This window comes from Pristis pectinata, chromosome 2 (genome assembly GCF_009764475.1).
Source record: "Pristis pectinata isolate sPriPec2 chromosome 2, sPriPec2.1.pri, whole genome shotgun sequence".
In the NCBI taxonomy this organism is placed as follows: domain Eukaryota; kingdom Metazoa; phylum Chordata; class Chondrichthyes; order Rhinopristiformes; family Pristidae; genus Pristis; species Pristis pectinata.
Genome location: NC_067406.1, coordinates 45,318,514 through 45,345,522, shown reverse-complemented (window position 1 = coordinate 45,345,522; position 27,009 = coordinate 45,318,514). Strand labels below are relative to the sequence as shown.

Sequence of the window (27,009 nt, the reverse complement as noted above, 5' to 3'; positions counted from 1 at the left end):
TCCATGTCACTGTCCTCGAAACTATTATGTCTGCCTTTCTTTTTTCGTCTATCTATTGTATTATATTCTTTTGGATAACTAGAGTACAGCAGATTCTTTGGTTTTCCATTCAGAAATTGCTTGCACGTTAATATGTTTTGGTCTTTCCTATCTGCATGCTCTCTGCATTTGTGATTATTTTCTTTTGTAGGATTCTTCTTTAGGGCTTCTTCTTCCCTGTTATTCTGTCTTTCTTTCACAGAAAAGTTGTTGAACTGTTTTCCTAACTTCTCATATTTACTTTCCCAGTCTTCTTCTCCAACACCAGAATCCACCGGTACGATTCTGACCTTTTCTTGTAAGGTGCTCCGGCTTGTTAAGGCAAGGCATGTGTAAGTAGACAACAGAAGGTTTTGAAAACAATAATAAGGAATGGGTTTAAAAAAAAGAGAATCATATTGAAAACGTTTTAAGTTAATGGAATATTAAGTAAAATGACAAACAGAAAATAAACAATGGTTAAAAACGCAAAGGAATTTTAAAAGTATATATTTTGTTTATTCTTGTTCATAATACAGTTGCACTTACTTTCTTTAAATAGATTTTGTAATTAGCTTTATCCTATCTGGAAACACAACTTCTATGGAAACATTAAAAGCATGCAAACAGTTGACCAATGTTATCTTCATACCGTCATTGCACACCATTACACAGCAACATCAAGGCCGTAAAGAAGAACAGAACCCACCTATCGGACAGATCTAGAGACTGCCTACTTTCGAGGGAGTACTGGCGGCTGGTTAGCTGACTAGACTCAGATGCAGACTCTAGATCACTACGGCCATTTGCAGCAGAATCTATGCTATCATATCGTCTGGTAAGGAAAACGAATGACAGTAGAAAACAGGAGGATAAATTATTACTGTGTAGCACTGCATTTCAGAGCTCAAATAGGTTACTCTATATAAAATGCATTCAAATTAAACAAAAAACCCACTAGTATTGCTTCTGAAATGCATTAACTGAATGCTGCCTCAAGATCACAAAGATCTGGCGACATGTCACATCTTGAATGATTTCTTCTTTTGAACCTGACAATTCAATGCTCACAAAATACATATGTAAATACATTTCATATTTTGTTAACAATTAATATCATTAAAAACTCATCAAAAAGGATGCACAACACCAGTCAGGAAAAGTATCCGAAATTGATTTACTTTAAAATTGCATGTGATTCCCCATTAGAAATATCTTTGTAACTTTATTTTTTCCCTTTAGAAACTATGATGTAATATCACAAAAATCATCAATTATATAGCAACTTCATTCAGATATAACTGAATTTTTTCAGCATCCAATTCAATATTGAATTTTACATCATCCAACACGTAACTATAAATAGTACAAATTTTTAACAAAAGGAAACTGAAAACAATATAGACATATATACTCGTATGTGATTTACTCTCCTTTTTTGCCCTAAAGCTTGGCTTTTTTTTCCTCAATGAATGCACTGCAGCATCCCCAGAGTTTAAAAAAGGTAATTTGTCCTACTGTTTCAGGTATTCCTTTAGCCACTGAATGTGATTATAAAAAAAAATCTTCAATCATTTTCAGTTCTATCTGCAAGCCAGAGAAGTTGATGGAATATGTGTGCATATATTTACTAATTAAAACATGAAAGAAAAATAGGCTTTTCTGAAAATGCTATTTCTGGAGGTGGTGGAGGAGCTGGTGACAACGGGGAGATGAAACTTAATTTTTAAAGTCACAGCAAAAGATTACTGTTTTCCTTTTAAAAATTTCAAATCTTGGATTTGAAGGAGTGAAAGCAGTCTATGAAGAAGTACTAAGGCAGGCCAAGTGATCTCACTCTGTGCAGCACAAATGACAATACAATTGCCCCAAGTGTATCTGGACTAGGACGAGGAAATATAAACCAAGGATTCTGCTCTTTATTGTTTATCTGGTAACTATAGGTATGGCTATCAGGATGACAGGACTGCTTTTTTGGGGGGAATCACTTATATCAATCGATACCTATCTCTAGAAAGGAGACCAAAAGCAAAATACTCCATAACACCTCAATCATAAAGGCAAGATTCCACTTGAACAACATCTTGAACATGGCAAAAAGATCCCAATGAACTTCATCAAAAGTAAAGCAAAATGGGTTAACAAATTAAAAATAAGTTTATTGCCTGGGGTTGACCAAATGTTTCGCCAAACAGCTGAGATACAAGAGGGCTTCCAAAGCGGAGATGATACGAAACAAAGGAAATCCAGAAAATTGTGCCTGGATAACTAAAGGCACAATAGTGTGATAAAGATGTATGCCCTGTGAGCCAAAGTTTTGGGAGCAGGAGGATACATTCTTAGAAAGGTTTACATGCCCAAAAATATTAGCACAAGGACTGAGTTTAAACTTGAAATTTTAATGGACTGGACCCACATCAGATCAGAGAGGACTTGGGATGAAGGTTTATATAGGAGAGAGTTAAGTGGAGAGTTGGGACTAGTAGTCAATAGAACTAAATTTCAGGGACAAAGCTGAATGCAAACACATAATGCAAATACATTACTTCACTAGATATTTAATGCTACACGGGGTGGGGGTGAATTTTTATCCAATGGGATTAGGGATTGTGGCCCAGAATGGTAAAGGTATAGTCATCAATTATGTGATGAAAAATGAGGAAAAACTAGAAGACTTAGGCAAAGGATCGAGTGAATTTAAAGAACAGAATTTGTTGGTTTGAAGGTGGTGACAGAAAAAAGGAAAAAGGAGGTCAAGACCACAACAGGATTCAAACACAAGGATGAGAATTTGAATCATGTTCTACTGAGGAATTGAGAGCCATTGTAAATCACAAGGATATGGATAGGAAAGGCTTAGAGGGATATGGGCCATATGCAGGCAAATGGGACTAGCTCAGGAAGGCACCTGGGTTGGCATGGATGAGTAGCCCCGAAGGGCCTGTTTCTGTGCTATACAACTCCATGACTCTATATCACAGTTCATGAATGAGTCGGACTTGCCGCAGGACTGGATACAGACATCAAACTTTAAGATAAGAATGTTAGATTAGAAGCAGATGTAGGCCATTCAGTCCCTTGTGCCTGCTCCATCATTCAATAAGATCATGGCTGATCTGCTACTTCAGCTCCACTCACCTGCACCAACTCCATATCTTTTGATAGCCTTAGGATTTCTTCTCAACTCTTTTCAGAAAGGCTGACTCCTTATTTTCAGATTGTAGCCCCTGATTTGAGACACTCCAGCCAGGGGAAACATCAACTCAGCATCTCCCTTGTCAAGCACCTTAATAATTTTGTATACTTCACTGAGATCTTCTCTCATTCTTCTAAAAAGCAGGGAGCTATTTTGCTTAATGTTTCCTTATATGAAAAATATGCCATCTTTGTAATCAATTCAGTGAACCTTTGTTGTACCCCCTTATTTGCAAGGATATCCTTCCCTTGGTAGGGAGACCAGACCTTTACACAATATTTCAGATATTAGAGATTGGCTGCTCAATTTAAGGATGAACTGAACATTCAATATGCAAACATATTGCAAATGGGTGCTTCACAGTTAGCGTAGACTCAGTAGGTCAAGGGGCCTGTTTCCATGCTGTAGATGTTTGACTACATGAAATTGTGGGCCATCCACTCTCCAGGGTGATTTTGAAAGAGTGATTACTTATGCCAGGAAAGTGAAAATTAATGCGTGTCTTAGCCAACTGTGCATTCCTTCAATATGAAGGAGTGAATAGATGAGAACATGAGAAGATGAGAATAAATGGTTGAGTAAATCAACTTTTGCAGGGCTACCAAATCAAAGCTCAGGGATTTAGTCAACAAAATTTCAAGTGAGAGAACTTGAGAATAACATTGCAGCTTAAGTAAAATGAAAAAAATGTTATAGAAAGATTTTCTTTGCAAGTGTAACTGTGCTCATCTCAAAACTTCATGTGAATCCCACAAACTGAAATGCTACCTTTCAAAAAATGGGGTACATACCTGATTCCTTTTTTTTCACGGTAATCTAGATCATAGTTTGGGACTGTATCAACATAGGAGTCCTGTGAACTTCCTTGGAGCTGAAATCTTGACTGAACAGGGAACTGATGAACAGATGCATTGGGCTGGGAGGTGGTATGAAAGGGAGGTGGAATGCTGTTACTGGTCTCACTACGATAATCACTGTCTCTATCATCAACAGCACTGTCAGGATCTTCAAGGGCTGAAAAGAAACAAAAAGGAGAATATTCACACCTATTGTTTATAATATTCTTATTTGAGAGGGCAGAATTTTCAGTTTTTAATAAACTTATTTCGTAGTTACATCTCACAATATAAGTAGCATCTAACAGGCAACATCAAAATATCCTTCAGTATCATTTATAGCATAATGATTTTTAAAACTTATTTAAGAATATTTCTTATTTCTGTAAATATTCTTTGCTCTGCACATCAAAGGAAAGAAGTGAAACATTTTGGGTTTTTTAATGTATGTTTAGGTAACAGAGTAGAAAGCTGGCAACACAATCTAACTTTCAAACTATTATCTTAACGGCATTATGATGTGCAGCTATTAAAGCAGAATTTTACCTTGCAAAGGGTCCATGCACACGCTGTTCAATAAGTATCCATGCATTCAATGGTAATTATGTTTTTAATTTTATAAAGCAATACAAATAAAAGGAAAACAAAAAATGAATGTACATCACAAACATGACACAGACAAAAATAGAAAGCTAAGTAGACAAAGACTATTTGGAGAAAAATAAAACTAATGTAATCATACAATGAGGGATATATGTATCCCCTCCATGTATGAATACCCCAGGTCTCTCTGGTTGGAGCATGCTAATATAGGAGCCAAGGTACTTGTGAATAATAAATCATTACATACTTTGCTGCTCTCCCCATCCGAAATAACTCCAATTGCCTGGTGGATGCAAATGTCGACAAAGAAGGGGAAAAAGAATACTTCAGCAAACCAAGGGGATTAACTTGCTTTTTTTAAGAAAGAAATCTCAGCATCTTTACATCTTGCTCAAAACAATGATGCTAAGTAGCATAACATTAAAGAATAGCTTTTGTTGGTTCATTATAGCCTAGAAATTGTGACCCATGTTATAATCCACGTTTTTATAGCAATTATAGCAAATGTGTTTCACCACGTTTTAATAGAGATGCAGCTGCATATTTTAAATGGGTCAATATCTCTGCTAAAATGATGGTATGAAACATTCATTAATGACAATCATTCATTAATTTTATTTAAGGCTTTGTAGTACTTGCATTAATTATAAATAAATATACTAGATTGCTGTTCATTAAATTTCTTTCCTGAATAAATGTGTTATGCATTAACTTCAAATAATGCTTTCTCCTACATTCTATTTTCAAGTATTTCCTCATATCATTTCTGATTCTTTTGCCAATCAGCTTAAATCTGTGCCCCCTGGCAATTGACCCTACATTCATTTGAAATAGTTTTATTTACCCTGTCTAAATCGTCCACATTTTTAAAACACATCTATCAACCACATTATGGATAGGAGAACAAAACTAACATAATATTATTGGCAATAATACCTAAAAATTGAAACAAGTCTAAAACTTGTCCTGGTAGAAAAAGAGGGTGGAAGCCAGAAGTGAGAATATGATTGGCCACGAGGTCAGATAATTCTTTTGTTCTGGTATTATGCTCACAAATATGGTTCTAGAAGAGCAACATTTTGCTTTAGGAGACAACATTCAAAGCCTTGAATAAACCTAGGCATTAAGAATTCTAGATTTAGATTGATGAATATATCTAATTATCCCCAGGATTCACTGACTTAAAAACTGGATCACAACGCACCCATTTCTAGGCTGCCATAAAATACAAAAGCATGCACATTTGTGAACATAAGTGCACTGACTGACACTGGGCAAAAATAAAGGTCAGGCATCCTTTATCAAAGCCTTAAGAAAAGCTACATATTTAAACTAAAGATATGAAGCCTGTGAAATTCCTTGCCCAAAACTGTTTTCCCCACAGACATCCAAAGCCATTAAGTGCTACACTCAGGTAAACTAATCCTTCAGATCACATCCAGCAAAGAAGGTGAGCAACTTGGAAACTTACCTCCATGTGAAGCTGCATGTGTAGCTGTGAGAAGCCAGCTACTCCCTCCTACCCTCAATCATAGACATTCTGACCTTCTCAGTCAATGGCCATTTAGAACTGCCTGGTCTCTCCTCCCAGTATCTGATATCCTTCATGTCAAGTCCCTACCTCTAATTTCTCTGCCCCAGATTTCCTGATTCCCATCTCCTTCCCTCCATGTCCCAAACTTGGTCTTCTCCCCCAACACCCATCCCACTGCATAGATTCCAAGTTCCTGTTGTCCTGTGCCTAGGAATACAAGCCATCCAACACATTACTTATCTACCCAAGATCCACTGCTCATGTGCTGCATCTTGAATTCTCTTTGCTCTATTTCTCCATATCAGCAAAGCTATAGTGCACTCAACGTCCTCTTCCTTTTCATCAAATATATCTCCTTACAGCAAAGCACAGCAATTTCTCTCAAGTGGCACATGTAATACCACACTCCACACTGGATTATCATCTTTGAAGATGGCAATCACTCTCCCTATATAAAAGAATGCCTTTGAAAGCCTTTTCATGTTGAGCTGTTTTGACAGTGGTTCAGCTATATCGGTGGCTTTTTATTCAAGGTAGTAAGCTTTGAACATAGCAATAGCACTCTGGCCCGTGGGATATAACATTGGTGTTCATGGACACAAGCGTTACCTGGAAGAGCAGCACCATCTTCCAGGCTTTTGTGTTAGATCACAAGACCACTGGAAGATTGATCTTTGAATATCCCATTAGAGCTCTTTGAAAATCTGGGTGGTAAATTAAAAGAAGCTAAAGCTTATACTCTCCCTTAGCAATGCCTCTAAGAAGGCTAAGGAAATCTTGAAGCAAGGAGCTGTTTTCTTGTTCTTTGAGATGAATCGTCTTAGCTTACCCTCTTTCAAATGAGCCATTTCTCATTCATATTAAACACTTGCTCAGGAGAGCAGCCACAATCATTGATGATTTGCTTCAGTTCCTTGGGAAAAGTTTCTGCTGCCTTGCGATCTGTCTCACTTACAAGACAAGTATTTTGCAAGTTTGTATGTTCCTTGAAGCATTTGAACTAACCATTGCTGGCCTTGAATGTACTGGCACTTTCACAAAATCAGTCACCCTCCTCATTCATTCTTGCCTTGTCATAACAACCTTGCTTTTCCCTGGACCATTATGAAACTCGAACACATTCATGGGTAACATTTTGGATACTAACATGTATTTTGTCTTAATTGTTAAGGACAGTTCACACCGAGCACTGCAAGATTTAACACCTTTTTCACTTCTGTTAATTACATGGAACTTAGCATTGATGTTTCTAGCTTTCTTAGTAGAGGGGCAACCATCTGAACTACTGGGGTACTTAGAAGTCATTCTGAAGGTTACATAGAATAAAGAGTACATAGAATAAAGAATCCTCATAACAAACAGGGCATTGAGACTTCGGTAATAATGATGAAGACAAAATGGAGTAGCATAGAGTATGAAATCAATTATGGGCAGAGACTGGCATGCTTCTTTTTTTACAATGAGGAAAGTTTCATAAGTCGAGACATATATCCCATAGAGTCATTGGCTTTGCAGAGAAAATACATAAATCGAATGCTTGTAAATCGAGGAATAATTGTAATGGTGAAAAAGAGTGCTGGTAAAATAATTCAGAGGTTTGATTAAATGGATGGATGATATTTTTTTCAATTTTTCTGTCATATCAATGTCCTGAAAATAGTTCAGTGGACCATTGCCTTTACAGTAGCTTGTCTACCAGGAGATCATTCATTCATGCCCTCGTCATTTTCAAATCAATGATCTGCTACTTGAGCTTCCATCTTCCACTTCTTGTTACCTTCAGCCAATCTGAAACCACACTATTTAAGAAAGGAGAGAGGAAAAAGAAAATTGGGAATAATAGACCCGACATCCTGACATCAGCAGGGAAATTTATTATTAAGCACAGCACTTAGCTAATAATAATAGGATTGGGTAGAGTAGGAGGGAAGCAGGATGGCAATTCTGCATCTGAGGTATTGTGTAAAGGTCTGGTCTCCCTACCAAGGGAAGGATATCCTTGCAAATAAGGGGGTACAACAAAGGTTCACTGAATTGATTACAAAGATGGCATATTTTTCATATAAGGAAACATTAAGCAAAATAGCTCCCTGCTTTTTAGAAGAATGAGAGAAGATCTCAGTGAAGTATACAAAATTATTAAGGTGCTTGACAAGGGAGATGCTGAGTTGATGTTTCCCCTGGCTGGAGTGTCTCAAATCAGGGGCTACAATCTGAAAATAAGGAGTCAGCCTTTCTGAAAAGAGTTGAGAAGAAATCCTAAGGCTATCAAAAGATATGGAGTTGGTGCAGGTGAGTGGAGCTGAAGTAGCAGATCAGCCATGATCTTATTGAATGATGGAGCAGGCACAAGGGACTGAATGGCCTACATCTGCTTCTAATCTAACATTCTTATCTTAAAGTTTGATGTCTGTATCCAGTCCTGCGGCAAGTCCGACTCATTCATGAACTGTGATATAGAGTCATGGAGTTGTATAGCACAGAAACAGGCCCTTCGGGGCTACTCATCCATGCCAACCCAGGTGCCTTCCTGAGCTAGTCCCATTTGCCTGCATATGGCCCATATCCCTCTAAGCCTTTCCTATCCATATCCTTGTGATTTACAATGGCTCTCAATTCCTCAGTAGAACATGATTCAAATTCTCATCCTTGTGTTTGAATCCTGTTGTGGTCTTGACCTCCTTTTTCCTTTTTTCTGTCACCACCTTCAAACCAACAAATTCTGTTCTTTAAATTCACTCGATCCTTTGCCTAAGTCTTCTAGTTTTTCCTCATTTTTCATCACATAATTGATGACTATACCTTTACCATTCTGGGCCACAATCCCTAATCCCATTGGATAAAAATTCACCCCCACCCCGTGTAGCATTAAACATCTAATGAAGTAATGCATTTGCATTATGTGTTTGCATTCAGCTTTGTCCCTGAAATTTAGTTCTATTGACTACTAGTCCCAACTCTACACTTAACTCTCTCCTATATAAACATTTTTAAAATTCAGCTTATTAACCTTTTGCTACTCCCCTAATATCTCTTTTTTTGATTTAAATGTGAAACATGCTGGGATGTTGCATCAATGTTAAAGGAACTAAATAAACATAAATTTTGCTTTAATATTTAAATGGATTCTTTTCAATGAGATCATAACAGCCCAGCCAGAAAAAGAGATAATACAAAATTGGCACTGATGTGCAAAAATCAATTTGAAACAAAATTTTCTATGTGCCTTACTTGCTGGGAACCAGCGACTGGAAAATATATCTTTCAAGAATAAAGAAGTGCCTTCTGCAATTCTTTACTTAATCTATCAATGTACTCAAAACTTCCTATTTTTCAAACACAATTTAATTTGCAACAATCCCCGGGTTTTAACTGTACTATTTCACTGAATATTTCATTCATCTACTTGCATTTTCTAGCTCTTCCTGATAATACAGAAATTTGAAAGTAATATCAGCCTCTGCCCCGAGTAATGGTACAGTTTAGGCACCCTTCATTAACATGCTGAAGTTAACCGATTTCACAAAGTTGAACATTCAACTTCATATTCACCTATGTGGCTTTCCTGCCTCCCTCCCTAACAATCACCAACCCCCCTTCTCCCCTTCACCACTCCTTTAACTCATTTGCTGGTGAAATCTGGTCTATATTTTGCGATCCCCAGACTTGACTTTTGGCTGGATTTCCATCTTATTCAAGGTTCAACTCATTAAACGCCACCCATGAAGAATTCCTCACCCATCGGTGCTGACGATCATGCTGACTTCGAAGATCTCAAACATGAACATCTCATTCTAACAGTCCTTTTTAGCTTTTCAACCAATTCATGGAGTATGTTGGTTTACCACACATTCAAGTGTTGAAGTGACTCCCACATTGGTTGTGGTGATGGGGACAGGCTGTGATTTTGAGTATCTTTGTATTCTTATACTCGAAAGTCTTGTGCTTATAATAAAGCAGAAGAAAACCATTTGGCCCATTGGATCTATACCAGATCCCAAGGGAGCAATCTCATTCATTCCATTCCCCTCTTATTTCCTCTACCTCTACAACCTAGTCTCTCTCACACATGCACATGAACTCCTTTTGACTCCTTGTTCCATAAACCTACAGTGAGCATCAATTTACAGTAGCAAACTGACCTATCAGCATGACTCTAGGACACGAGGGAAAATTGGAGCACTTGAAGGAAATCCACGTCATTGTCAAACTCCACAAAGATAGCACCTGAGGTAAGGATCGAACCTGGGTCACTAGAGCTGCGAGGCAGCAGTACTAACTGCTGCACCCCTTTTTATCTTGTTTAAATTTTTCAGTCTCAATTATATTACGGGCCAGGCAAGGGCTCCATGTAAGCTTCCTAGACACAGTAAAGGGTAAGAGACCAGGAAGTGAAGTTGTAGGTGGGGGTCATAATTACTGAGGGTGGGGTCAGCCCTCCAGGTTACTTTTGTAACCTGCATAATTAGCAGACTGTGTTCAAGGCTTGCCTTTGGCATTGCAGAGACGTGAAAGTTCTTATCTAAAACTGCAGTTTTACATAAAAACAATTCTGCTTTCCATACCTGTTTCAAACAGGCAGTCAACAGTTACTTTGGATAGTTGAAACGAATATAATTTTAAAATGGCACCAGTCACATTGTTACTAATAAAGGATTCATTATTAACTCCCATGAACGCCATGGAAAGTGAGTGGAAGTAAACCCCTTACACATTTATATTACCTTCTATCATATCTACAAACTCTTCCAACCTTAAAACTGTTCTAAGTTCATCTTTTCTCATACTCCAGTCTCCTGTGCTTCTCTATGCACCCTGCATTGCAACATTGGTAATGTGCCTTCAGCACTTTCACCACAGTTCTTTTCTCCAACACTCCTGTTTCTTCAGTTATTCTAAAATTAAGATTTAAATGCCCAAGGTAATATTTTCCTGTTAGAAATTGTATTCTATGTTAAAGAAATAATGTCAATAGAGATTATCTTTGTTGTTTATCATCTTATATGATGTGTTAAGGGAACTATATGCTTGCAATGAATTCTATTTGCAATAATTTTAACAAATCCAAAAATCATTTACTGACAAATTCTTCAACTCACACTTCCATTATTTGGCATTTTATCATTATAGTGCTAGTGATGCAAATTGCCTAAAATTAAATTATTGCACATATAGCAAATTTTCTTGCAAAAAGAACTATCCATATCATGCAAGCATGATATGAGCAGTACTATGTAAAACTTTGCATCAACATGCCTCAAATAGTTATATCAAAGCATAAATGTGTTTAATAGAATTTTAAAATATAAAATGGTGAACTTTGCAAATTTTTTTTAAATCACCTATTGCAAGTTAATTTTCCAACTATGATTTTCAAATAAAAGGCTTTATGATGAATATTAGAAAAAAAATGAGAACATATTTTTTAGATGTGAGTAACTAAAATACAAAAAAAAACAAATTGTTCTAAGCCAAGCACTGAACAATGATTCAAGCAGTAGAAAGCAATCTGTTTTTTTTGAACTTACAACACTGGGAAGGAGCAGTGGGCAAAGGCTTCTTCTGGACTTCTTCCCGAATTGGGTACTATACAAGACAAGGAAAGTGGCACAATACATAATTCATATCATTATCAAAATTACTACTGGATAAACAATACTGGAATTATAAACAAATATATCTACATGTAATTACAGAGAATGAAGTTAGAGTTTATGAACATGCAAGAATAGGCTCCATGCAGACCTACCTGATCCAAGTAAAATACACTACCAGTAAAGTCCCCATGCCTAAAAATTGAATCATGTAGCATGATCTACTAGAGAGAAGGTGCTAGGAAAACTAAATGGACTAAAGACTGATAAGTTTCCTGGACTGGATGAGGTGCATCCTTGGGTTCTGAAGGAGGTGGTTTGAGAGATAGCAGAGGCATTGGTGATAATTTTCCAGGAATCGATAGACTCCGGCATGGTTCTGGAGGGTTGCAAATGTAGTTCCGCTGTATAAGAAAGATGGGAGGCAGCATAAAGGAAATTACAGACCTATTAGTCTGATGTCGGTGGCGGGAAAGTTATTAGAATCAATCCTCAAGGATGAGGTTATGGAATACCTAGAGGTGCAAGGCAAGATAGGTCCAAGCCAACATGATTTCATGAAGGGAAGATCCTGCCTGACCAACCTATTGGAGTTTTTTGAAGAAATCTCAGGTAGGGTGGATGAGGGAGAGGTGGTAGATGTTGTGTATCTAGACTTTCAAAAGGCCTTCGACAAGGTGCCGCACAAGAGACTGATTAATAAGATGAGAGGTCATGGAATTACAGGTAGGATAACAGAATGGGTGGAGCATTGGCTGAAAGCAAAGGGTGGGAATAAAAGGCTCCTGTTCTGGTTTGCTACCGGTTATTAGTGGTGTTCTGCAGGGGTCGGTGTTGGGGCCGCTTCTTTTTAACCTGTACATTAACAATTTGGATGATGGAGTAAATGGTTTTGTGGCTAAGTTTGCGGATGACACCAAAATAGGTGGAGGAGTAGAGAGTATTGAGGAGCCAGAAAGGTTGCAGAGAGACCTAGATAGTTTAGGAGAATGGGCGAGGAAATGGCAGATGAAATTCAATTTTGAGAAATGTGCAGTTGTACACTTTGGAAACAGAATTAAACAGGCAGATTATTATCTAGAAGGGGAGAAAATTCAAAGTACAGAAGTACAAAGGGACTTGGGGTACTCATGCAGGATACCCTAAAGGTTAACCACCAGGTTGGATCGGTGGTAAAGAAAGCAAATGCTATGTTGGCATTCATTTCGAGAAGTGTTGATGAGGCTCTACAGGGCACTAGTGAGGCCTCATTTGGAATACTGTGTACAGTTTTGGGCCCCATATCTTAGGAAGGACATGCTGATGTTGGAGAGGGTTCAGAGGAGATTTACGACGATGATTCCCAGAATGAAAGGGCTTACGTATGATGAGCATTTGTCGGCTCTTGGACTGTACTCACTGGAGTACAGAAGAATGAGAGGGGACCTCATAGAAACATTTAAAATGTTGAAAGGACTCAACAGAGTAGATATGGCCAAGCTGTTTCCCTTGGTGGGTGAGTCGAGGACCAGAGGGCACAATCTTAGAATTAGAGAGTACAGGTTTAAAACTGAGATGAGGAGAAATTTCTTTAGCCAGAGGTACTGAATTTATGGAATTCCTTGCCACGTACAGCAGTGGAGGCCAGATCATTGGAGGCGTTTAAGGAGGAGATAGATAGATATCCCCATATCCCTTGATACCTTGACTAATTAGATAAGGCTGGAAATTGGGGTTAGAATAGTTTTTTTTGCTCATGGAGCAGACTCCCCCCCCCCCCCCATTTCTCATTTCTTTTTCTTTTCCCATTTTCCTTTGAAGCAGACTCGATAGGCCGAATGGCCTACTTCTGCTCCCTTGTCTTGTGATCTTTTTGTGCATTATACAATCCAATTTCAAAGAATTGAAGACTTAATGCAAGTTACACAGTCTGCTATTTTTATTCTGGATCTCCCACACTTGCAATGCACTGGGGACCCTGGATATCAGCAGTGGCATCCATCATGAAGTCATCTCTTTGCACCTTAAAAGGGGCTTGCTGGGCAGGTCTCAAACTGATAGAGTAAATGGGGAATAAGTTTTTCTCTGTTGCAGAGTTTATGACTAACCTAAAAAGCCAGGCATTTCAGGAATAAAGTTAGAAAGCACTCTTACGCACAAGTGGCAGAAATTCCGAATATGCAAACACATATTGAAGTTCGGTAAATTGTTACTTGAAATGTTTTAATCAGGTGACATAATTTACTTTTTCTTGAAGTTTGCATTAATAAAGGCAGCGTTAATTTTTCACTTTTTGAAGAGAAATCATATTTTCAATTTTTTAGTTTCCTTTACAAAGAACACATCAAGAGTTCACTCCTGAAATTAAAATTACTATTTTAACAATTGATAAATTTACAGTCATCATTTTACAATTAACTGTCTTTTATTGATTTGAACACATCTTTTATCCACCTCATCATGGTCCCTTATGATGTTCAACTGCTCTAGCTTCTGCGTCCAATATTTTGCTTCTTCTTCTGGGATATCTGTAAATCAAATACAGCTGCAATTATTACATCTTCAGAGATATAAACTACATCTTACTGTCTCTCTAATCTTCTTGATCTAAAGAAAACACAGCAAACAATAAAAACATACATAATGTAATGCACTTAAGGTAGTTGTGCATTTATTTTATTGTTTCTTCCTTCACCCATTGCCAGCCCTTCACCCAACCCCGTAGCAGAGGAAACCTAAAACTTACCCATTCCAGGAGCTAGGCCCTGGTGCCTGGAGATGATTTTGGGATTTCCTCAAATATCTCGCTTTCATTTTGCTCTTCCTCACTCAAATGCATGAGGAAAAAAATCATGAATATAATCATAACGTTCATCAATTCCCAGCACAGCTCCCCCATTCTTTTAGACTCTTCCTGATCAGACTGAGCAAGAGGCGGATCAATTTGCATAATTCTACAAATGTCATGCCTGAACTGCTGCAAGCACAAATTAGTTACGCCCTTAGTCAAACTGCTAGACACAACATAGTAGTCATGCACCCTTGTGAGATGGAAGAGGGGCTTGCAGGATTATTTCTCACTGAGGAAGGCAAACTCTATTGACATCACGCCAGGCAGTCTCAAAGTGACATCTACAGCAAAGGTGAAGATGTTCCTGTCAAGACCATCCTGTTCAACCATCCAAAAGACAGGAAAGATTATCCAGAAATTGGTATGCCCAATATAAAAAAATGTTCACCAAAGCGTTGCCTTTCATGCATTTTTGAGGTGGAATATATTGTGTATAAATAGTAATGTGCCAATTATTAAAGAAAATGTTAGATATTACAATGATTCAATGCGTGAGTAATTGCCAGAAGTACACTTCCAATTGAGTGACATGTCTACAACAAAATTAGGTACTTTAATCACTAAAACTGAGATAAGAATATCCGTAGGGGAACGGGCATTACCAATGGTTTGCACTTTAAGCTGTTTTTGGAGAATGGTGTAATGAGAGGTATAATGGAACAATTCAGTTTCACACAAAAAGTCAAATCAAATAATAAACTGAAATTCTGCAAGTCAATGCACAATTTATATTTAGAGCAAAATATTATCTACATAAACAACACTTATTTTAACATATCACCTTCAAACTCACTTTGCAAGAACACATTCAATCTCAGATTGAGAAACACTTCAAAAACAAAATCACACTCCACTTAATATCACACAATGTAGGACTTTATCTTACAGTGCACATCGATCATCTTCTTTGCAGCTTCCTGTCAGTGTTCTCTTAAAGAATATAATAATGTCAGGATTGCAACAGCTAAATCTTGGACTAAACAGTTTAAATTTGTTTTGATCATAGAATTTGTTACCTGTTTTTGGTGCATCTAATGGAATTCTCAGTTGAATTACATGTTGGATGAAAATGAGTGAGATCTGGTGGCACTGAAACAAAACAGAAAATGCTGGAAACATTCAGCAGGTCAGGCAGCATCTGTGGAAAGAGAAACAGAGCTAACATTCCAGATCAAAGACTCTTTGTCAGAACTTTTCTGACAAAGGATCAGGGTTAACTCTGCTTCTTTTCCCACAGAATCTGCCTGATTGGCATTTTCTGCTTTTGTGTCAGATTTATAACATCTGCAGTTTTGTTTTGGATTTTCAGTCACTTGTGTGAATGAGCTCCACTTACTTTCCTATCATTCAGTACATCTGTTCAGTTAAGGGACATCATCAAGTCCAAAAAAAAATCTCTTGATGTGTATAGTAGAACAGTACTTGATGTAGATAGTGGATGACAAATATAAACTTTAACATCCTTTCCCAATCACTTGAAAAAATTGGCTACAAATTCTTTCACATAGATCAATAATTTTATGGACCACATAACAGAATTTTATCTGAAAACCAATCATCAAAAGTGATTCACAACTTGGAATGTGCTAATCTCATGTGCAGTTCTGGAAATCATACTGCCATCGTCAGTCCTTCTGCATGGAGATCAGTGGGCACACTGCAGCAGCATCAATTAATCTACAATGATGGATGTAACGGTTGTGAAAGTACAAATGTAGAGTAGACCTCAACTCAAGGAGCAGGCCATCACAGGTGGATAAAGGCCTGCATTATTTAAAGGGCTTGTCCCTAATTAGGCTGAAGGAACAATTCCTCAAGTGATCCAAATTTGTCCTACTATAAGAGTACCACCACTCCCAAATTATCCGCAACGTTACACACCATCCTAATATAGTAACATATTCATGTTCCTTCATCAGTGCTGGATCTAAAACTCTGAACTCACTACTTGCTAACTCTCTCTCTTAGTACCTTCACCAGAATAACTCCATTAGTTCAAAATGATGGTCATCTGATCTGTACCTTATTAAGAACAATAAGTATTGGGCATTAAACGGTGGTCTTGTTGTGAATGAGTTGAAGTTCTTTATTGCTGGGGTGGCCCCAAACATGATCCCTTCCCTGGGGTCACACCTCAAATGTTATTATGTCCACATCAGTCACCTATTACTCAAGAATAACTTCTCTAAAGTGGTAGTATTGTCAAAGATGACTTCTATTTCACATTTTTAGCAACCGTTGTGTTTTGTACCTCACAGTTCCAACATGGTTTTTTCCCTCTCTTACATCCTCATTCACCTCTCTACTTACAGCTCCTCCAGAGAGATGGGCCATAATTTACAAGCCTTCGCCATGCCTCTTAGCCAACACAACCCTATTTTACATAATTCGGCTTCTCTTGATATCCAGTCCAACACAGACATTCCCTTTGTTCTCTCCACCTTTCCTGCTTCTCTGCTTAAAGCTTGTTTGATTTCTAACTTTTCCTTTCTTCTAATGAAGGGTCATCTGAAAAAAATGCAGAAAATGCCAGTCAGGCAGCATCTGTGGAAGAAGAAGATGAGTTAACCCTGACCCTTCATCAGAACAGTTCTGACGAAGAGTCTTTGGCCTGAATGTTAATTCCATTTTTCTCTCCACATATGCTGCCTGGCCAGCTGAGTATTCCCAGCATTTACTATTGTTATTTCAGATTTCCAGCATCTGCAGTTTATCTTTGCTTTTCAATTACAATTTGCAATGAGTCCAATTGAAAATATATGAGTTGTTAATGAAGCGGGTTTCCAAACAAAAAGGAACAATTCAGTGGCACCATGTCAGTACTCAAGGTGATATTTTATAAAAGCAAAATCACTTCATATAAACATTGGAAGACAAAAATAGGATTTGCATAGCCAAAATATATGTCTGAAGATAACAGCACAAGGCTTGTTTGAAGTTGAGCCTCAGGTCTCATGTCTGTAGTATCACACATTAAGGTAATTGACTGATACATCACACTAACATATGACAAGCATATGGCATGGCCTGTATAGGTTGGAGGTGGTGGAAATAAGAGCTGTCCAGAGTCGGATTTGTTATTTGGAGATTGGAGTAATTTTATTAAACTGCTTATTAACTGGTGATCAGATAAAGCCTCAAATATTTTTGCTGGATTTGCGATCAGTGACTGAGTGCAACATACACTTTGGAAAAAGCAGGCCAAATATCCCTCTGGCATTAATCACAGTCCAAATATGGAAGGCACCTATCTGGACATATTAGAGGAGCTCTGATTGTAGTTATATATAGACTATTATATAGAATAAACTAATTAGCATTACATAAAATCCTGTACTGCGAAGTTAAAACACACTGGAGAAAGAAATGAGTAGAATAGTTCCAGAGAAGCTTTTTAATCACAGCAAGGAGGTTTGTAATGAAGTGTAGGTAACAAAGTAGATTTTCTGTAATAAAATTAACAGACATGAAAGGATGCCACAAGAAAAGGTAACAACAGACGTCCCAAGTGGAAACACATGTTTCACACATTTGTCTTCGGTAATGAATCAGGCAAATGGAGTGAAGTGGGAGCAGACTCTTGTAGAACAAAGCCAGTGTCATGAATTAGTTAGGTCAACCAGTCTGCTTCTCTGTTGTAATTTTTATAATGAAAGATGTAAAGGTAAGGTATCCTGAACCTGGAAAGTAGGGGAAATGAAAGGGAAACTCTTCAGTTTCTCTCTAAGGCTAAAATAGTTGCGGACATCACAGAAGTGTATTATGTTGTGCATATACAGCATAAGGTACTTAAATTACCTCATTGACTTAGTAAGAGTAATGAATCCCAAGTGCTAAGGATATGTAGACATTTGCATTATCCTTTATTGCAGGTACTCTTTTCCCAAAATGTACATTACATGTACAGTTATCCAGATAAATTAAATATCCCAGGTGTGGGTGTATTTCCTGTAATAGTCCCTTTTTTTCAAGTTCAATTTGGGCCATAATAAAATTAGAAAATGCTGGAAACACACAGCAGATCAGACAGCATCTGTGGAAAGAGAAACAGTTAGTGTTTCAGGTCCAGAACCTTTAATCAGAACTGGAAAAAAGAGAAAACAAGTTAGTTTTACGTAGCAGTGGTGGGAAAGTGGGATGACTCGAACGAAAGGAATACCTCTGATAGGATGGGACTAGATGACCTAATGTGGCTCTAAAGGAGCAGTTAAAATCAGATTAAGCTTCTTTGTTCAATTTGGACCACACCTATTCCGGAGCTCTGCCAGCACAGCATGACTTCATTCACATGCTCTGTTCATGGGGCTCTCAAGTTCAAAAAGCTTCCCAGGTTCTTTTGACATGTAGGAGGTAAGTGTAACCTGCGATCTGCCAATATGACACACAAGGTCAGATGGCTGCTGAAGGGACTGCTTTGGAGATCTCAGATGAATTAGAGGAGCTGGCAAGATTAACTTCTGCACTTTCCCCATTATATTGCAGCTGCTAATATTTGAAGAAATAGGGTATGAATTAGAGACCGTTGACAACTTATCAGTAGCTGCTGTCTAGAGCAATGCGATACAATCTTCCAATCAAAGTTTTAGTTTTGGAGACACGAGACTGCAGATGCTGGAATCTGGAGCAACAAACAATTTTCTGGAGGAACTCAGTGAGTTAAACAACATCTGTGGGAGGAAATGAATTGACTACATTTTAGGTCAAAACCCTAAATTTTAGTTTTTTTCACTGTCTGCAGCTCTTCATGCAAATTCAGTCAGATTTTGTATGCACATCCCACCTGTTATGCCCATTGCTCTTAAGCTAAGTTAGGTTTTTTCCCCTGGGCTGCCACTTTCACTCTCTAGGCTAGTACCCCACTGCTCTGCAGATAACACCAGTTTGAATGAGAGGTAATGGCATCATTACTTAGGGAGGGATACGCTTCCATTGGAGAGTTTGAAAAAGGTTCACTAGGCTGATTTCTGAGATAAATAGCATTAGGTATCATTGAAGTTTAGAAGAAGAATGAGAGAAAACATAAGATTCTGAGTGAGTTTGATGGGGTAGATGCTGAAAGAATGTTTCACCACATGGGAGAAATGCAGAATTATAGAGCATTGATTCAGAATAACGGGACACCCATTTAAGACAGAAGTGAGGAGAAACAACTTTTCTCAGGACAGTGTAAATCTTTGGAATGCACTACCCCAGACAGCAGTGAAGACAGAGTCATTAAATATTTAGTAGGATCAAAGAGATATATTTTTGGACATAGGGGAGTTAAGAGTCATGGGGAACAGGTATTAAAACAGAGTTGAGGAGAACATTAGATGAACCATGGTGTTATTGAATGGCACACCAAGCAGATGTATTATCCTCTTAATTCTTATGTTCTTAACATCTGACAGAAAACGGTTGATTCCACAAGATGCTGTTCCGCATACTGCTGGACACATGAGTATCTTTAGTTATGGCTCTGCAGGAGCAATTGGTGAACAAGAAGTTCTAAGTACCAGGAGGCCAGCTCTGAGCAGGCCAAGAGAGGAAAATGAAAGATTATAAGGTCTTCTGCATCCCTGTGTTCATGCTCTCTCCAGTCAGCCCTAGATTCTTTAATAGTCCTGCTTTTCAGATATTTATCACCTTCCTAGATCCCACGGACCTATCACTTCCAGTTTAGTTAACATCCTCAGTTCTTGCTTCCTCTGCACCAGCTACTTCTTCCTCAGCAGTGTTTTCAATCCATGTTGCTGCAGCTCTGTACACTCCGTTGTTTCTTCATAAAAAAAAATGAGGTTCCAATTTGTTGTACAGATGTCATACTATTACTCATTTATTTTTCAATGTTTTCCTACTCTTCAAAGACATTAAGAGGTAAAGTACATTTGACAATATTCTATTATACTTCAATAAAGCCAAGAGAAATATAAAATAATGCCCTATATGCACCCATCAGGCAAATTACCCTGGAGAAGCCTTCTAAATCCTTTCTGGAAATCTGACAGAAGAGTCACAAAGGAAAGTCCATATATGTAATTCATTTTCTAGGTTTTCAAACCCGAGGATTACTGCTCAAGAAGATATGATAATTTATATTTCATGTTTATTATTGGAGCAGAGAATGTTTTGGGGAGAAACTGGAGCACAGCAAAATGATGTGGAAACCTCTAAGTTATATTACAAACTGGAATATCTAACGGTGAAGTGTCGACCATTCTTTCTGCCAAGGGAGTTCACTTCAGCTATCCTGATGGCAGTCTACATCCCACCATAGACGGAGATGAAGCCTGCACTCAATGAGCTATACTCCGTGGTCAACAACCTTGAGACAGGATACCTTCAGGCCCTCTTCATCATCGCAGGGGACTTCAATCAGGCCAACCTGAGTGTGTTACCAAAGTACTATCAGCACATCTCCTGCTCCACCAGGGGTGCCAACACCCTTGACCACTGCTATACAACCAGCAAAGATGCCTTCCGAGCCACACCTCGTCCTCACTTTGGGAAATCAGACCGCCAGGCTGTGCTCCTTCTCCCTGCATACAAACAGAAACTGAAACGGGAGGATCTGGTACAGAGAGTTGTGCAGTGCTGGTCTGAGGAAGCAGATGAGCTCCTACCTGACTGCTTTGAGACAGTGGACTGGTCCATGTTCAAAGACTCAGCTGCCAGCCTTGATGAGTATGTCACCACCATCACAGACTTTATCAGCAAGTGTGTGGAGGACTGTGTACCAAAGAAGACAATACAGGTGTTCCCAAACAGGAAAACATGGATGAACCAGGAGATCCATTCCCTACTGAAGGAGAGGACTGCTGCATACAAATCTGGTAATCCTGATCTGTAGAAGAAATCGAGGTATGACCTTCGGAAAGCTATCAGGGATGCCAAGAGGCAATACCAACTCAAAATAAAGTCCCTGACCAGCCGCCAGTTATGGCAGGGCTTACATGCCATAACAGGCTACAAGACGAAGTCGGGCTGCATAGCTAACAACAGTGCATCCCTTCCTGATGAACTTAACGCATTCTATGCGCGTTTTGAACAGAAGGGAAGTGGATTGTCACCATCCACCCTGACAGCCACCAATGAAGCTGAACCTGTGATCACAATGGAGGATGTAAGATCAGTCTTCCGGAGAGTGAACACGAGGAAAGCACCTGACCCAGATGGTGTCCCCGGCCGCGTGCCCAGATCTTCTGCTGATCAGCTGGCAGAAGTATTTGCGGACATATTCAACCTCTCCCTGCTTCAATCTCAGGTTCCCACCTGTTTTAAGAAGACCACTATCATCCCGGTACCAATGACTACCGACCAGTGGCTCTGACATCCACTATCATGAAGTGCTTTGAGAGGTTGGTCATGGCACACATCAACTCCAGCCTCTCAGATAACCTGAACCCATTGCTATTCGCCTATCGGTGAAACAGGTCTACAGCGGATGCCATCTCCCTGGCCTTACACTCAGCTCTGGAGCATCTGGACGGTAAAGACACCTACGTTAGACTATCATTTATTGACTACAGCTCTGCCTTCAATACAATACTACCAAGCAAGCTTGTCATCAAACTCCGAGACCTAGAACTCAACACCTCCCTCTGTAACTGGATCCTTGACTTTCTAACAAACAGACCGCAATCAGTGAGGATAGGCAGCAATACCTCTGGCATGATTATTCTCAACACTGGTGCCCCACAAGGCTGCGTCCTCAGCCCTCTACTCTGCTCCCTATATACTCATGACTGCGTGGCCAGATTCTGCTCTAACTCCATCTACAAGTTTGCAGATGATACCATTGTTGTAGGCCGTATCTCAAATAGCGATGAGTCGGAGTACAGGAAGGAGATAGAGAGCTTAGTGGAATGGTGTCATGACAACAACCTTTCCCTCAATGTCAACAAAACAAAAGAGCTGGTCATTGACTTCAGGAAAGGGGGCGGTGTACATGCACCTGTCTACATCAATGGTGCTGAGGTCGAGAGGGTTGAGAGCTACAAGTTCCTGGGTGTGAACATCACCAACAGCCTGTCCTGGTCAAATCACGTAGATGCCACAGCCAAGAAAGCTCACCAGCGCCTCTAATTCCTCAGGAGGCTAAAGAAATTTGGTTTGTCCCCTTTGACTCTCACCAACTTTTACCAATGCACCATAAAAAGCATCCTACCTGGATGTATCACGGCTTGGTACGGCAACTGCTCTGCCCAGGACCGCAAGAAGCTGCAGAGAGTTGTGGACACAGCCCAGCACATTACGGACACCAGCCTCCCCTCCTTGGACTCTGTCTTTACCTCTCGTTGTCTTAGTGTAGCAGCTAGCATAATCAAAGACCCTACCCACCCAGGACATTCTCTCTTCTCTCCTCTTCCATCGGGTAGAAGATACAGGTGCCTGAGGGCACGTACCATCAGACTTAAGGACAGCTTCTACCCCACTGTGATAAGACTATTGAACTGTTCCCTTATACAGTGAGATGGACTATGACCTCACGATCTACCTTGTTGTGACCTTGCACCTTATTGCACTGCACTTTCTCTGTAGCTGTGACACTTTACTCTGTACTTTTATTGTTTTTACCTGTACTACATCAATGCACTCTGTACTAACTCAATGTAACTGCACTGTGTAATGAATTGACCTGTACGATCGGTTTGTAAGACAAGCTTTTCATTGTACCTCAGTACAAGTGACAATAATAAACCAATACCAATACCAAACTCTTTTTCAACAGCTGGAACTCATCATAAATACTTCAGCCATCTCACAGGAAATAAAAACAAAAAAGACCAAAATCTAAGCAATTAGCATTCTCACTTTCAGATAACTTGCAAGATATTAACTGAATTTAGAATGATAAATGTAGTGATTGTATGATCTATACAGAATCAAAAGAGGTCTTGAGCATTTATACCAATCATGAAGATACTAATGAAATGGTCACTGTGAATCATGGGAAGTCATCCTGCTGTTATCTTGTTTACATTAAAAAGCCTAATGTATCAAGATTCTAGAAAGGTTGAAGATCAAACCTTAATTCACCAATACATTAACCACACAAATCCCCAACAACATTGATCATAACAGTATCCTATGTGACTTGTCAATGCTTCTGGCATTCTTTCAACAGGTAGAGAAGGCAAAGTATTGATTGCCAATGAAAGACATTTAATTTCTATCTATTTTTGCCCCCTGTAATACAGTTCTTCCCAAGCTGACTTTTCCCCCTCTTTCCCTCTTTTCTCCTTCATCTGCAACCCTTTCAATACCCTCCATCATTTTAATAACTTCTTTAATTCTAATCTCTTCTTCACCATGGACATCCAATCCCTTTAAATCTCCAACCCCCTCCCCCCCCAAGCAGGATAAACTGACTGCTTTCCACTTATTCCTTGAATGAAAACCAAACCAATCCCAACCACTAGCATCCTCTTCCACTTGGATGAATTTGCAACTTTACCTTCACATTTCCTCCAAATAATAGATGCTGTTGACAAAGAAAGGAGCTGGATCCCAGCTATTTCTGTCCCTTCAAAGGACATGTTAAGTATTTTTTTCCATTTCTATTGATAACCTCCCTTTTATATTTACAAATATACTACTGTAGTTTTCTGCTCCACCTTAAAATGGAAAACGTCATCAATTTTCTGCCACCTCAGACTCTTGATCTTTTCATCAACTTCTCTACCTCCACTTCTGGGTAACCAGAATATGCCCATCAAAACCTACATGGACCTCTTCCCACCTACTTACCATAAGAACAGTCTTCCGTCCTCCAAGTTTTTCAATTTCCTTTATGCTTGCCTGACAATATTTTCAATACCAATGCTTCCCCTTAACAAAGAATTTTTCTCTACTATGTCCTTAATGCTTTCTGCACTTCTGCTCCCAAACCACCTCATAAACAACCTGCACATTTCAGTCAAACAAACTTCATCCAAACTGGTTTACATGCATCCTTAAATAAATTGACCAATACTGTACAAAGTTCTCCAGAAGTAATCTCGCCAGTGCCCTTTATAACTGAAACAAAACCTCCTTCAATTTCCTTCGCAATAAACAGTGACATTTTTTTTAACTCTTCTAATTACTTGTAGTACCTCCATACTAGCCTTCTGGAAATCATGCACCAGAACACCCAGATTCCTTTCCATCTCAGAGCTCTGCAATTTCCAACCATTTAATGTGGTTGTTTTTATGTTTCCTGCCAAAATAGAGAAATACACATTTTTCCAACACTCTATTCCATTTTCCAGACCTTTATTCACTCATTCAACTTTTCTATAACCTCCTCTGACCTCGTTATATTCACAACTTATTTTCTTCTCTATCTTTGTGTCATTAGCTAACTTAGTGACGATACATTTGGTGCCTTCATCCAAGTCCTTTGTATATATTGTGCGAAGGTGAGCCCCAGCACTGGTCCCTGTGGCACACCACTTGACCACTTGTTACATCTTTCCAACCAGAGAAAGTCACATTGATGCCTATGTTCAGTTAGCCAGCCACTCTTGTATTCATGTCAATATGTTATCTCCCCTCCACAAGCTTTTGTTTTTTTGCAACAACCTTTGATGTGGTATCTTATCAAATACTTTCTAGAAATCTAAGTATAGCACATCACCAGTTGCATTTTATTCACAGCATATTTTTCTTCTTTAATAAACTCTGATAAATTGGTCAAACATGTAGAACCATATCAAAAATCATGTTGACTTTGCTAGATTACCTTGATTTTTTTCTAGCTGCCCTTCTATAATGTGGTTAATAAAGGTTTCTAACTCTTATGTCAACCAATACATCACCTATCTCATTGCTTTTAAGATTCCAAATGGAGTCCATCAGAGCCCGAAGACTTGTCAGCCTGCAGCTCCAACAATTAGCCTGGTACCACTTAGCCTGGTGATTTTAATTTTTATGAGGTCCTCTCTTCCTTTCAATTCTCAAAGTTAAAGAAACTGTATTTGATATTCCTTTACCTCAGTAAAATCTCAAATCAGGGATGCTCAATAATTTATTCTTGATTGGCAGTGCTAGATGTGCTTTCTAATAGTGTCAGAGAATTGTTGTCACTTTTATTGCAGTCAATTGGATTTCAGAGGCAGAGACAATGCGCAAAAGCTGCTATAAGATATGTTAAATGCAATCAGTGATGAAATTCTGGTTGAAAATGGATGCAACTATTGCCCTGAATCTAGACTCTTCATTCAATCAGGGGTTGATTTGAGAGAGCAAAACAGGCACAAGCACCTGAAAATCTTCTTGGGACAATCATCATCACAACAACATATGTACCATCATGTTTTGTTTTACGATTTTATACAATGTAATCAAACCAGAAGCTATTCGACATACAAAGAGTCAACATCTAAAAGAGAACTAAGAGCATACGTACTATCAAATTCTTAGCAGAATTGGTCAGGCTACAAATAGCCAAATGACAATATAGTGGTTATCGGAATGAATAAGAGTTTAAATATGTAGATTTGTCATAAAAGGGGAACCAATAGATGAATAGCATAAACAAGTTTTAAAGTTCTGGAAAAAGTACAAAGCATTATTTTTTTCAACAATTTCTGTTTTTAATTTCAGATTTTAATATCTTAAGCTGTCTTTCAGGCTGGTTCGGTTTTTAAAATATGCATGAAACAATCAGCCTCTCACAATCCAAATATGGTTCAAAGATACTTACCAAAAGGCAATTCAAAACGAGTATCTAACAGGATTTTATGTGGTGTTGGACTTTTGGTTCCACATATCTCATCTTCCTTCATTAAAACTTCTGCATCCAATGTCGACCAATCCCCTGGTCCTTCCTGTTAAAACATAAGTTCCAGCAAGTACAATGAAGAACAAAACAAACCAGAGCATTAATAATAAACCTGCAGACTAACATACATGGCCAGTCATGTTGGACAATATTCAAATAAAAACAAGGATTCAGATACTTAGGCTTATCTGTTTAACACTGGCTGAGATGAAAAATGAGCAGTAGATGATCAGCTGCCCATTGCACATCTGGCATGATTTTATAACCAGTTGATTTGATGGAAGGGAAGGTCTTGAGAGGCAGGCAGATAAATCCACCACAGCCAATCTTTAAAATTATGTCCCATGAAAAGCTATGTACAACACAGAAAATTCCTGATTTTATAATGTAAAATCTATGACTTCTAACATACGTAAACTTTGTTAAGATGTCTTACTTAGCTCTTTAGTGATTATTGATGACAGCACTGCTACAATCTGACACACGTGTACTGTGATTCCCAGCATCAACACTGATAGCATTCAAGTCATTAGTCTCTCCTTTCCCAGAACAATAGGCCTCATTCCCAGCTTCAGAATGCTTTTTCCTATGGCATCAATGTGAGAATGAGTAGGAAATGGAAACGATCCCTATGGTTACCCAGTTGTAAATG

At 38.6% G+C, this 27,009-nt stretch overlaps 1 protein-coding gene across 1 annotated transcript in view; it reads right to left on the bottom strand.

Annotated features, from left to right (window-relative positions):
* The window catches only part of LOC127579224 (protein unc-13 homolog B-like), a 399,584-nt gene that overhangs the window by 192,743 nt on the left and 179,832 nt on the right, over positions 1-27,009 (bottom strand). Inside the window, 5 exon segments of the mRNA XM_052031832.1 lie at positions 728-853; positions 4,006-4,228; positions 11,716-11,773; positions 14,215-14,288; positions 26,280-26,403. Of these exon segments, the coding sequence (XP_051887792.1) occupies positions 728-853; positions 4,006-4,228; positions 11,716-11,773; positions 14,215-14,288; positions 26,280-26,403 (605 nt within the window).